The sequence below is a fragment of the Rhipicephalus microplus genome, chromosome 4 (assembly GCF_043290135.1).
Source record: "Rhipicephalus microplus isolate Deutch F79 chromosome 4, USDA_Rmic, whole genome shotgun sequence".
NCBI classification, from domain to species: Eukaryota; Metazoa; Arthropoda; class Arachnida; order Ixodida; family Ixodidae; genus Rhipicephalus; species Rhipicephalus microplus.
The window spans coordinates 125,246,563-125,261,071 of NC_134703.1; the positions used below are offsets into that span (position 1 = coordinate 125,246,563).

Here is a 14,509-nt window from a genome sequence, read left to right on the forward strand (position 1 = left end):
CGACTCTTTCTCCAAAGTGCGCTTTCTGTAGCGAGCTAGACACTATGGATCCTTTCTTTTTCACCTGTAGGTGATTTACTACAGCTCGTAAACCCAAGTTAGAGAATAATTTACGTGCTGTTGGAATGAATTTATCCATGCCCATGATTCTGTCTTCTGGCGCCTCTATTTTTGGGTTTGCCACTGTGAAAGTTTGCATCTCTCGGCGGAATTATCGGAACGAAACCAAGAGACTAGCAAACAAATCTATATTATCTTTATGTGTCGACATGCGCATAACTTTTCGTATTTTTAAGCTTGATTCTTTAATTAGGTTTTGATCAAGGTTATCATCTATTACTAATAAAGAATCTTTATGGGGCTACGTTTGAGTGAGCCTCAAAATTTTTTTCTAAAATTTGTAACGTTATTATTGCATACCTACATTTACTCTAAAATTGATTAAGATTTTATAAATCTACTCAATTATTTGCCGGTCCCCCACAGTTGGTAATGACCCACAAGAGAAAGTCAACAAGAACAAGAAGCAAAACAGCCTACCTCGTCACTCCAAAATTTCTTCTTCCGTAGGGAAATACAATTCTTTTCATCGCTTTGAAATTTAGGTGCACGTTAAGGAATCGTAGGTGGTCTAAACTTTTAGTGCCCTCCACTACGTCGCCTCTCTTAATCATACCGTGGTTCTGGGACGTCAAACCGCAACAAATATTATTAGGCTTTGCGCTTTCACGGGCTTCTCATCAGTTTGCAGGCAATTTCCAAGAGAACTGCAGCCTTGCGATATCACCGAGAATTGAGGGGAATGTTTGTGCGATTGTAACTTTCAGAGACTTTATTATAACAATATTTTGGATAAAGAAGCGTGTCAAAGTTAGAGCTCCATGACATTACTACGTCGTTTAATGCCACGCTTAGTGGGGAGAAGGGCTGGCGGCCACGGCTCAGAAAACGTGAAAAAAAAATGGCCCCGTATCTGCATGTTCGACTGCAAGTGTCGTCAAATGTATTCCGTCTTGTGGGAGTGAGTAGCATAAAACATTTATAAATTTGATGTTTGGCGCGAGAAAATTGGTAAACGGTATTCTGGAGTCGCTGCGTGAGACATCTTTGGGTGTAATGCCTGAATATGAAAAGATTCCCCCCGTTATAGCGAGCACGCACAATCTTGGAGACCGTATTTTGTAGATTACAAGATAGGTGGCAGTACCCTATCGTTTTAACAAAGCGTGGGAAACTCGCCTTCCCGTGCGTAGCGTCGCATTGTCAGCGCAGCGCAATAAACGCTACAGTTCATAAAATTACTTATCTATGTCTTTCTAGTATCAAGAAACACATCGCAGAATATTGACGTGTGGGTATTGTGCCTTAGATGTGCGCAATATTTGTTTTTAATCGGCAATCACCCAAGTATGAACGCCAAAACCTGACCAATATTGGTGGGCGCTGTGGATGTGGTCGCCGTATTTGAGCCGTTTCATTTGACAAACAGACAGAAAGACAGACAGACAGACCGAAATTCTTGCGTAGAAGTATCTCAAAAAGGACTATCGTCTTTTTTTTTTTAAGATACCCTCGTCTCCCCGAAGAGAATCGTGAGGAAATGCGAACGCAGTTATTGCACCGAGAGAGGGTACCGTTGCCGTCAGGCATTCGCCTTCACCGACGTCTGTAATCACCTTGAGAGTCGCCCAGCCAGCGAACCGTCGAGAGTGAGGAGCGTGCAGACGGGAGAGTGGGGCGCCAGCGTTCTCGGCTCGGCGTTGGCGTTTCACAGCGGTGCCTTAAGCACACATTTCCGGATGTTCTTGAGAGGCGCCCTGCCAGCGAACGGTCGAGAGTGAGGCGTGAGTGAACGAGAGAGTGTGGCGCAGGGAGGATAGAAAGCGAACGTTGAAAGAAGGAGCGGCGAGACACGGCACCTACCCTCTCCTACACTCTCTCGCACCACATGCTCCGGTGGCTAGGCGCGTGGATAAGCGTGCGCACCTGCAGCTGTTCCTATGGGAGAGGGTGTGAGAGTGGAGAGAGAACACTTGCCAGCACGCGGACACCACCACGGACAACGCCAGGTGCCAGAAATAGCCCGACCAAGAAATGCATTCGCATTAAAAAAAACTGAATATGACACGTGTTTAAGTTTAAAGTTTGACGGAAGCCCGTCTGGTCGGGATGATACATGGTTGAAGGTAAAAAACCTGGAGGCACTGCGCCGACGAAGTAAAAGTTTGTAAAGAAAAAAAAGCACTGAGAAAAGACGTTTCGGCTCCCACGCGAAAGCCTTGTTCACACTGAAATTAAAACATGTGTAAAGCAGTTCGCCTTATGTATGTTTCAATACATCACGCAGGCAGCGCGCTTATACTGACGGCAGATTACCACCGCTCCTGTTTAAAGTGTGCGGAGTGGTTTGTATCACAAGTGACTTGTATCACAAGTGACTCAAGATAAAGACGACGTGACAGTCCTTTTTCTCTAGCGAGAACACGTGCATTCCCCCAATCGATTGTGTGACCACCGGACGCATGCTCAGCCAAGGTACTGGATTTAACATTTCTTTTCTTAACGTCTTAAATGTGCTGTTTGAGGCGCCCTTCGAAGTCACCACTTTCACCGACATACACATCTTCACAATCCGCGCAAGGGACAGCGTGCGCCACTCCAGGGAACTTCACTTTGGGTAATCTGTCTTTCACATTTGCAAGTGATTGTCGTAGCTTTCGGTCCGGAACATGTGCCACATGGACGCCGTAGGAAAGCAGAATATCGCCTAGGGCTTCGCTTATGGAGGGAATATACGGTATTCCCACACGATTTTACCAGATACAGCACAGGGCCACTATGGACGTGCAATTTGTCGTGCGATAGCGTTCAAGAAGGAATTCGGATAGCCACAGGCCGACAATTCACGCCGCACCAAGCGTACGTCGGCTGCGTAGTCTTCCTGTGCGGATTTTCTGCACGCATCGTAGAAGTGTAGAAACCACGGCTCTTTTAGCATTTCCGATGGAGGCGGAAACGCTTAGGCCCGTATGCTCAGATTTGGGTGCACGTTAAAGAACCCCAGGTGGTTGAAATTTCCGCAGCCCTCCTCTACGGCGTCTCTCATAATCATATGGTGTTTTCGGGACGTTAAACCCCACAAATAAATCAATCCGTCAATCGAACCCCGGCTCTTTCGTAAGAAACGCGCTGCATGCTATCAAAATGCAAGTAACGACCTGTGTGGGTCGTCTTCCTGAACACGCCAAACGACACATGGGCCCTTTCCTTTCAATGAGCATGCGGAGCTTTCCTTCGACTTCCATCTCCACCGTGAATTGAATTGCTGCTTCCATGCTGTTCAGGTGTGAAATGAATGGCTGAACCGCCTCTTGGTGAATGATGCGAAAAATATCGTCCACATAGCGAAAAAACACCTTTGAAGCTGAGGTAATTGAGGAGAGGGCTTGAATTTCAATCGCTTTCATAGTCAAATTAGCAGCGGTCACTGATATAGAAGCACCCATGGCCGTACCGTGCATCTGCTTGTACAACTTGTTTGCGAAAGTGAAATACGTATTCGACAAACAAAACCGTAAAAGCCGAACTAAGTCTGGTATGTCCACTGGCGATCTTCCGGCTATATTTTCATCCAACTCCAGAGCTGTCCTGCACACATCCACAGCCAGTTCTGCGGGCACACTGTTAAAAATTGATTTCACGTCAAAGGAGACTAAAATATCATCTTCATCGTGTTATGGCCTTCTTGCTAGAGCTGAAAGGTTATCGCGGTACAAAATCTGACCGCGATGAGCTGTGCCGGGAGTAGCTCAACTGCTTTGTCCTGTGAACCCCAGTCTCCTCTCCTACTTTAAACATGTCCTCCGGCAAGCGGCGAAGCCTCATGCGGCAACAACTGGTGCCAGTGGTTGGCTCATAATGGTTCAGCTTAAGCCGCAAATTATAGAAACTTCAATTATTATTATTTGTATTTGAAACCCAGTCGCAGTGCTTGCCCGCGAACTATCGGATGCTATCGGCATTCTTAGGTAACATTTGAACAGCCGCTTTGTGACAGCCTGGAATATGTCTTGGCATTTTATGACAAAGCAGCGAATGAATTGTCCCATGATTGAGAATGTAGAGTTCTATGAGACAGCAAGACAGACGGACGGACGAATGAGTAGACGAACGGACGTCCGTCCATCATAGATAGATAGATAGATAGATAGATAGATAGATAGATAGATAGATAGATAGATAGATAGATAGATAGATAGATAGATAGATAGATAGATAGATAGATAGATAGATAGATAGATAGATAGATAGATAGATAGATAGATAGATAGATAGATAGATAGATAGATAGATAGATAGATAGACAGACAGACAGACAGACAGACAGACAGACAGACAGACAGACAGACAGACAGACAGACAGACAGACAGACAGACAGACAGACAGACAGACAGACAGACAGACAGATAGATAGATAGATAGATAGATAGATAGATAGATAGATAGATAGATAGATAGATAGATAGATAGATAGATAGATAGATAGATAGATAGATAGATAGATAGATAGATAGATAGATAGATAGATAGATAGATAGATAGATAGATAGATAGACAGACAGACAGATAGATAGATAGATAGATAGATAGATAGATAGATAGATAGATAGATAGATAGATAGATAGATAGATAGATAGATAGATAGATAGATAGATAGATAGATAGATAGATAGATAGATAGCGTAATGTTCACGAAGAAATGCTTCGGATATAATAAGAGAAACATGAGTAACGCTAAAGCCGCACAAAAACCTCGACAGCTGTTTGCTGTAAAACATTGCCTTACAGTAAACCATAACCTGCTATTTAACTCAACTTGCTATTTAACTATTTCAACTGAACAATCCAGTACGTTGAGTTTTGCTCCACTCTATGTGCCTAAGTGCCCTGAAACATCAATTTGGCTCTGAGGCTGTGAGATAAGCTTATCACTTCTCAACTTCCCCTTTTTTTTCTTTCTCTCTTTTTGGAGGATCAGCTGAAGTTTGGAAACGCCAGCAAGTGGAAGAGTCACCTGCTTCGAACGAACGACCTAATCAATCATCTTTCCTTCTGTATCGATACGTTGAAATCGTAGATGGTGAAATGTCGTACCAAGCTGAATGATGAGATCGAGGCGTCTGATCATCCTGTGTTCGCTTTCACAGTTTTACCCCGGTCGTAAGGTTTAAAGATTTGTTTGCGAAAGAGCTTACTGAAAAAATGTCAATATATCCTGCATTCGTTTTCACTTGTACTTAATTTTTTTTTACTTTTCTGTCCTGCTGTTATAACAATCGTAACTCAAGCCAGAAGCATTCAAAAAAAAATATAACTAATGCGTTTACGTGTAGGATTTATGGATAAAGGGTACCTAGACCGTGGTGCGCTGCGTTGAAATCATTATTTTACTTATTGATATAGGCTGACGTGCATGGAACCTTGTGGGCGTATTTCTAAGCTGATGGATGAGGCAACGCCATTTTAATCCCGTCGTCTTTCTCTCTGTTTGCAGAATCTCAAGAATCAAATTATGACAACCAACCTCTGGGTGGAGCAAGTAAGTGCGCTGGTGCTCGCTGGTTTTTTATGTCATTTTACTCCTAAAGTTGAGGAGCTTACAATAATAATCTTAGCGGTAAACTCAATTTGAAGCTCAATTACGCGCATTCATACAATACTATAAAATAATATTTTGATAGGTGCAATCTTAGAGTGTAACATTTCCAGTAAAGTACGAGCTATAGCAAGCGCAAAAGTTTTTCATGTGTTTTCCTTCGTGTAGCAGGCACTTTTAAAGGATTCTAATAAGGAAATTTGTTTCTTTCGCATTAGTAGAATACTAAAAAATTTACTAAAATAAAATATCGAAATCCCCATGCTTGTCGCGATAACTAAGGCACTTTACAGGTGATAAAACTAAGGAGGTATTTAAAAAGTTGCAATTTTTGTAAAGCTCCTTGGACAAAACGAACAAAAAAGAAATTACAGATGCCGATGTCACACAAAAGTTACCACAATATTCGCAATGAAGTCATGGATATCGACAGTGTCTAATACAGCCTATCTACTTTTCAATTGCTAAAATTTAAACACGTTGTTCTTTGAAAGGCCCAGGGAGATTGGACATGCAGAGCTTCAAGAATTTACGTTAAACCAATCTAGTCAAAATATGAAATACACTTTACAATCCGTGACATAACTTGCGGAGGTTTTGGCGCAAGGAGGTGGAGGAGGAGGATTGAAAGAGGAAGTACAGGGAGGTTAGCCAGTTCTCAGACCGACCGGCTACCTTGTACTGGGAGAGGGGGTAAGAGGGATAAAAGATGAGAGAAAGGAGACGTTGAAAAAGAAAGGGAGAAGGTCATCAGACGATCCACGATGCTGCTTACAGTCTGTCTCGAATACCACGTGCCCACAGAAAGCACAACAACGCTCACAATGCCTTGCGTGCAGAGGACGGTCTCGGCCAGTGTCCTAGTACCCTTTCTTCCGACAATTGGCGATTGTCAAGTCTATCTAATACTTTCGATAGTTCTTTTCTTGGCGCACTCAAGCGAGGACACTCGCAGAGAAGATGGGAGAAAGTCTCTGCGCAGCCACAGTTGTCACATGTCGGGCTGCTGGTCATTCTGATTCGAAACGAATAAGCATTCGTAAAGGCTATCCCAATCCACAGACGGCACAAAAGTGTCTCCTCAGCTCTGGTTATTTCTGATGGAAGACGGAGCTGTAGGTGTGGGTCCAAATTATGAAGGCGGGCGTTGGTGAATGCCGGTGAATTCCATTGAGCGAGTGTCAGTTCTCGTACAAGTGATTGAAGCCTTGCAGCGGCGTTCATTCTTGATAATAGTATAGCTGCACAAGGGGCATCATCATGAGAAGATCAGCCTGCTTCATCTGCACGGTCGTTTCCATCAATGCTGCAGTGGCCTGGTATCCATTGATACACTATGTCATATTGTTTCTCTATAGCTCGGTGATTAAGCAGTCGTATTTCAGCAATTACTTGTTCGTTTGGTCCATGACGATATGGCGAGGCAATGCCCTGGAGGGCTATTTTGAAGTCGAAGAAGATTGACCATGCCTGCAGCGGTTCTTCAACTAGGAACTCCAGAGCGGCACGAATGGTCACTGCTCACTTCTCCGCCTCGTTCATCCCCCGAACTGCCCAAGACTGGAACGGCCTTCCTGCTGACATTGCCGCCATCACCTGCTCATCATTGTTTCAGCAGCATATAACTAATCAAAATGAAATGTGTATGTGAGAAGTTGTAACCCACCCCTTATGTAATGCTTCCTTCGGGAAGCCCTTAAGGTTAATAAACTGAACCGAACTGAATGGCGGCGAGTTCTGCCGCCGTGGATGATGTCAGATGCGAGGTCCTGACTTTATCGTGATGGATTTCTCCGGAATTACCACTGCGCCTGTTGAACTTGTTGAAGTGACTGACCCATCCTTGTAAATGTGAATGCGTCCACTGTGTTTCGTATGCAGAAACAGTAATGTTGTTTGTTTTAGGGCCAAATTTGACAAATTTTTCTTCTTTTGCATTCCGGGGATGGTTACAGGGCTTCCAGTGGATGTAGATACCACAATGGTAACGACGGTCTTTCTGCGTGCGTGAAGCTCGTGGGAACCACCTTGTGATGTGGGGCAGTAATAGAGCAGAACGCAGAGCGTGGCCTGGAAGTTGGAAGGGAGGCGAGGTGATGCAATTGAATCCGAGTGGCATGTCTTATGTGCGTTCTTAAAGCATCGACACGAATTTAGGTTGTGATAGGGTGTTCATGAGCGATTGCGACAATCGCTGCTGAGGATGCGCATCTCGGAAGCCCGAGGCATATTCTCAGTGCTTGAGCTTGTAATGACTGGAGGACGCGTACGTTTGTTATGCGGGCCTTGCCAAGCACAGGTTGGCTGTAGCGCATGAAGCCAAGAAAACGTGCAGCATACAGATGAAGCATGGCTCGTACCGATGCACACCATGACGTTCCCGCAAGAAACCTTAGGACATGCGTGATCATGGTCAGTTTCTTCTTCGTGTGAGTGATATAAGGGCTCTAAGACAAGTCACGATCTATTATTACTCCCAAGAAACGGTGGGTCTTTTGGTAGCTGATCGTGTGTCCATTAATTCTGATGCGGTATGGCGCCATTGTCTTGCGCGTAAACGCAACTAGTGAGCATTTCTCGGTTGGCAGTTCCAGTCCTCATCCTTGAAGGTAGTTTGACATCAGTGTAGCTGCCGTCTGAAGCCTGGCTCGTACGTGTACGCGTGACACCTGATGCCCAGATGCAGATGTCGTCCGCGTATATCGACAGATGTACGGAGTGGTGTGGCAGGACGTCAACGAGGCCGATGAGCGCAAGGTTGAAAAAGTATGGGGCTTAGGACCCCACCTTAATATACGCCCCAATAAGTATGATGGTGCCTTGTTGCACCATCTTCTGTCTGAACGAAGAAGGTTCTGTCCTTCAAATAGCTGTAGATCCATTGGTAAACGCGGCCTCCCAATCCAATGCTGCCCAAGGCGTCCAGGATGGTTTCATGTAGTACATTGTCATATGCAGCCTTAATATCCAAGAAAAGTGCCGCTGATAATCTCTTTAGGCTTTTCTGCTGTTGTACGGACGTGAAAAGGTCAACAACATTGTCTATGGAAGACCGTCCGCGTCGAAAGCTGGTCAAAACATCGGGATATATATTGTTATGTTCCAGGTACCACTTCAGGCGAGTCAGCACCATTCTCTCCATCATCTTTCCAAAACAGCTGGCAAGCACGATGGGGCGATAGGAGGCCATGTCCAGAGGCAATTTGCTTGGTTTGAGCAGGGGCACAAGGCGGCTGCACTTCCACGAAGGAGGACCCAAACCGTTGCTCCACGAGTCATTGTACACAGCTAGAAGGGCACGCCGAGCTGTTTGTCCTAGGTTAGCAAGGGCCATGTAAGTGACTCCATCAGGTCCAGGGAGATGACAAGCGCTTACACGCTGCCAATGCTGCCTGAAGCTCCTCTAGAGAAAACATATTGTCCATCCGAGTGTCTCTGGACACCGGCGCGTTTCGTAGGTTACTCATGTTGATCCCGGACCCCTTGTTTGCAACCCTGGCACAGAAGTCTTCTGCTACATCGATTTCACTTCGGCTTTGAACGGGCGATGGTGTTGTGGCAATTTTCGTAGACCGCGGATTATTCTCCATATTTGCGAAAGAGGTTTGTGGGGATCGAGCGACTCGCATAGTGACCTCCATTGTGGCGACTGTAGTGCATTGATTCGACGTTGAATCTTCTTTTGTGGACGTCTCACTTCCCTCAAGTCGTAGATGGATTTCGTGCGCCTATAACGTCGTTCGGCGCGACGACGGATTGCTCAAAGTCGCTCCAACTCCACCTCATATTTGCAAAAATCTGGCAAAGGTCCACAAATAAACGTTGCTTCTTGAATAGCGGCCTTCAATATACCTTCTAGGCTTTCAAGAGAACTTTCTTGGTTTCTCTCGCATTTCTCTTCTCTGTGGATGATCTGTACTTTGACCAGTCTATCCCTGAAGCCGACGCAATCTACGACTTGCTTAGCCCCTTGACCTTTATAAGGGTGGAGATGTGGTCACAGCCATGCGTTTCATTGTCCGCAAACCACTGCACCTTGGTACTTAGGCTACTTGACACAAAAGTTAGGTTGAGACAGCTACGATATGTCAGACCCCGTAAAAACGTGGGTGTGCCGTCATTTAAACAATATAGTTGGTGGTCAGATGCAAAGGAGGACACATTTCTTTCCCGACGGTCCATCTTCTGTCTTCCCCACAGCGGGTGATGAGCGTTAATATCACCAGTAATAATCCATGGCCCAGGTGTCGCTGATGTAATGGCACTTAATCTTGCTGGGTCTAAGCGGCCTGAAGGCGAAATTATACTGCCACTAGCGTAAAGTTCACGTTCTTACGCTTAACTGTCAGTCACACCTATTGGTTGCTGTCGTCCTGTGTTACTGGATGCTTAATATATGTGAGTTTGCACCTAATATAAACAGACCTTACTGTTTCCGTTACGGGTTGCAGATCTGAAAGCCCCGCATTTAGAAATTTATATAGCATTGTGAAGACATCGTTCACAAATTACGATAATAGGAAACTGATTCTTGAAAACATATGGTCGAAAATCCGAAATGCGGCGTTTAAGGCCGCAGGCATTCCATTGGAAAATTGATGCCTCTTTCATTTGTTTATGGAAGGCCTGCAGAGAAAGAGTCATGATGCTTCTCTAGATTTGATAGCATTGAATTCAAAGCGTCCAATATTTGAAGAGCGCTGTGGGCAGCCAAGTCTGAATATTATTCAGGAGTACTCGAATCGTCTTCATGAGGGTCTTAATTAGGTCTATTATTTCGTTATCGTGACTGTCACGACTTACTCGCTCTGAAGTAGCTTTCAGGGGCTCTACTGTCGGTGTCACTGACGGCAGCGCTGGCCACACGTCACGGTCAATGTTTCTTGCGTCTTTCTGAGGATGCTTGTTGTTGGCACTTGTAGATGCTTGTGGTGGTGAGTGCGTGATATGGGGAAGCGGTGTATCCCTGGCCTTGGCAGAGGATATCCGAGGAGTTTTCCTATGGGGTGAACGCCAACGTCGCACTTCGGCAGCAGCCTCCCTGTGGCTGGAACCGTATCTGGACATCTGCCTCAGCACTTGCATCTCCTTCTTCACATTTGGGCACTGCTTTCATGACGCCTCGTGAGGACCTTGGCAATTGCCGCATTTGCGATGTTCTGCTTGGCAGGCTTCTGTGTTGTGCGACTCCGAGCATCGGGAGCACACAGCAGAACTTGTGCAAATAGCACTCACGTGTCCTATTTTACAGCAATTCCGTCACTGAAGAGGTTTCGGCACGAACGGTTGTACTGTGTGTCGAAAATGACCAACTCTTACTTGAATTGGGAGACTGTCACCCTTGAAAACTAGTTTCACGCGTCGTGAGTTCCCGAGACGGCGGGCTTGCAAGATTATAGTAGTTTCCGTCACTGGTTTGATTAGAATGGGAAAATCAATATCGCTGATAGAAGCGTCGACGTTGTAGATAACGCCTGCTCGAGAAACCTTGCTATCTGGTATGAAAGAACGTACGTTGACGTTCCCCAGCACATTCACCTTGGTCAATACGTCGAGAGCAGTACGTTGCGCAACGTCTATCGCCAGAATATTCTTGCGGTCATTGATTCTCACGTCTGTTATTTGTCCAGGAACGAGCGCCTCAAGTGACATAGACGTGACCTGGTGATTAAGTCGGTTCATGCTGTCAGCGGCATTCAGCGGGACAAACAAAATAGTGTGAACTGGTGGCTCTTGAATATTTGGGGTGGCCTTACATTGGGAAGGAGATGTCGTAAGTAGTCTCCTCTTCGCCTTGCGTCTTGCCACGGGCACAAAGTCACTTTCAATGGAGCTCTTATCACTGGCCGTAGAGTATATCAGCGTGTCCTCACTGTCGACGTCACTTGGGTGGCCGGAGCGCTTTCTTAGAGTGGCCACAGACGACTTGGAAGGTATGGGTGGAGGCCCTGGTGATTCTACGTCCATTTCCGCAGGCAGAAAAACGGCGTCTTCCACAAGCACTAATGAAAAACTAGAAAAAATAACAGAGACTAAAGCCAGCGTTCCACTCAGAAAAAACTTCGTCTTTCGGTGCAGAATTTAAAAGTGGATATATCGGCCGAATTTTCTATTTGTATTTGATAAGCCTGTGACAAAGAAGTTAGCAAAACTAGAGTATAACTTTCACACTAAACTGAATTAGTGTCCCTTTACACTCTATGGAGGGCTATAAAGACGTTGTTCTTACCTTGGTCATTGCCTTAGAGCAGGCGAAAACTGAAAAAAAAAACGCACCTGTTGGAAGAGCCACGCACTAAGCTACGCACACAACAGCTACGCACTGAAGAAATTGAACAGCTACGCACAATAAGCGCGAGGACCAAGGAAACGGCGAAACTGGTGGTCTACCTTCCTCATCATCCTCACATCATTTCTCCTCACGCTCACTTCCTGTTCCTGCCCCTTGCTCTTCCGAGGGTGTACTCTGGTTTACCCTTATCTCCTTTCCATTCTCAACCTCACCTTTAGTTCCATCAGTTCGATATACTCCCCTCTACAAGATGATTGAAAGCTGAGCGGGTTGGTAATCCATAACTACAAAAACTGCGGGATAAGGAGACAAGAAGGCACACGCTCGCGTACCGCGCTTGTGCGTGTGCCTTCTGTGTTCTTGTCTCTTTTTCGCGCAGTCTTTTTTGCAGTTGCTCTACAAGGCTGTGCAATGACTTACCTCTCGCGTTCCCCTTTCCATTCTCCTCACTCTCACTTCTCTTTCTTTCCCTTTGCTACAGTATACTTGGCTATGCTGTGCTTTCCCTTCTCCCCTTCGCCTTCCACTCACGCATCGCTCGTCCTGTCCCCTCAAATCCCTTCCCAAGCCCCTTGCTACAGTTTACAATACTTGACTCCGAGGCTTTATCCTACATGTGCCTCATATTCATTCTCCTCACTTACACATCACTCCTCCTATACCTTTCCTCTTACTACACGCTATACTATGGTATTCATGGGTATGCTATGATCCCACTTCGCTTTGTATAGCTGAAGTTTTCAGCTTTTGCCAGCCATGGATCGAACTCAGGGTTAACCAGCTCTAGTTTTTTTTCTTTTAAGTCACATAGTTACAAAATTATCTGCTGTGCATACAACAATGCCTGCTGACGATAGGAGGGCCGCTAGTCCATGAAGGCTGAGAAAGTGCTACGCAATATTTCGGTAATTATTTACGGTAATAGGTCGTAGTAATAAGCCGGTTCGTACAGCTTCTGCATTTATCGAGTGGTCTGACTCGCGGCAAGCAACGCCGCAGTCATGTCAGTTGATGCTCAAGCACAGGCACCTAAATGTTGTCTTACGTTTTCGTTCCCTTTGCGTCATCGAGAGCCCCGGCTGGCCAACGGCTCTAAAGCGTCAAGCCTGCGCAGACAAGTCGTAGAAGTCAATCTCCTTTACCTGCGGCTATACAAGGCGGTCGCATTGCATGAGACCCACAGTATGACCTGTCCAACACCGACCCATTGACAAACTGCGTGCGAGAAAAATTTCCTTACGACACGCGTCGCATTAGACGTTTACTGGTAAGGTGTTAGTGACCCATTGGTCGGGCTTTTTTACGGCGTCGTGTGCTCGCAAAAAAAAAAACAAAAGAAAGGCTACAAAAAATAGAAAAAGAAAAATTCAGCGATTGCATACCGCAATTGGCATGCACAAAATGTGTGCAGAGAATGCATGCAGTTTTGTTATATACATACAACATTGTCGACCACCCAGTTTACCGAAGTTGAATAATTAGCTTTTATATCAGAAGTAAGCCGACATGCTTGCATTGCAAAGCTACAGGCGGTCGGGTTTCTACACATTTTCACTCGCATGGTAGAGTTCTTCATGAACTTCCGCACTCTAATATATACGGCGACATTCGTGCCTATTTTATTACTGTGATTGTATAATTGCAATATGTTCGTTGCTGTCATTGCGTTACTTTTGTATTTGGTGATTATATGCTTACTGTAATAATGATTGCGTCCTTGTTCATTCATTATGTTTTGACGTTTATTTCTGGTTTTTAAATCCATTGCTTCTGCTGCCTCACTGTGGTAAGGCCTAATCAGGAGGTGTAAGTCCTCCTTTTGCTTTGCCTCGCGGGCAAACCCTGTATACGTTTTGTACCCCCCCCCCCTCCTAAAAATATTAATTGCAGCTTGCACAAAGACGTCCGAAGGGCACTGAAGATAGCTGTTAAGCTAAACCTCTCGTCGTGGCGTGGTTGTTGCTTGTTGTGTTTATTCTGACTTCACTACAGCTTTCTGCTCTTGCACTTGTGAACATTAACGCAGCAAAAGTGAATGAACAATGAGATTTCCGATTACTGGCTATACATAACTATTGACAACCTCTTCGCTCACGCAGTACTGGGACGATTACAAGCTAAGTTGGGACCCTCGCGACTACGGTGGAGTGGACATGTTGCACGTGCCTTCGGACCACATCTGGAGGCCAGACATTGTTCTCTATAACAAGTATGCTCACTCTGTCTCACATTGTGCTTTCTTTAAGGGGGCTTAGCCTACGACATACCTATTGCTCTAGCAAACTTGTGAAACGTACAGCAGTTTTAATTATTTAGTCCTATTTAAATTTTGGGTCTTTAGATATAACATCTTCCTTACGTGCTCTATAATCGCTTAAGAGAATGCCATTGAACATTTTCATAGATTCAGGAAGGCGAAGCAAGCTACGACGATCGCGGTTTTGGTGAAATGAATATATAAGTTATGAAATATACGCTGAAGCGCAGGGATAATGTCTTACTCGTATTAAAGACGCTTGTTATGCGTTATCATAAATTTCTCACACTTCTGTATATCAG

General features: G+C 45.2%; 1 protein-coding gene across 1 annotated transcript in view; it reads left to right on the top strand.

Annotated features, from left to right (window-relative positions):
• Window positions 1-14,509, top strand: part of LOC119172858 (acetylcholine receptor subunit alpha-like) — a 286,303-nt gene that overhangs the window by 251,984 nt on the left and 19,810 nt on the right. Inside the window, exons 3-4 of the mRNA XM_075893625.1 lie at window positions 5,557-5,601; window positions 14,050-14,159. Coding sequence (XP_075749740.1) covers window positions 5,557-5,601; window positions 14,050-14,159 — 155 coding nt within the window. The remainder of the gene's footprint in view (window positions 1-5,556; window positions 5,602-14,049; window positions 14,160-14,509) is intronic.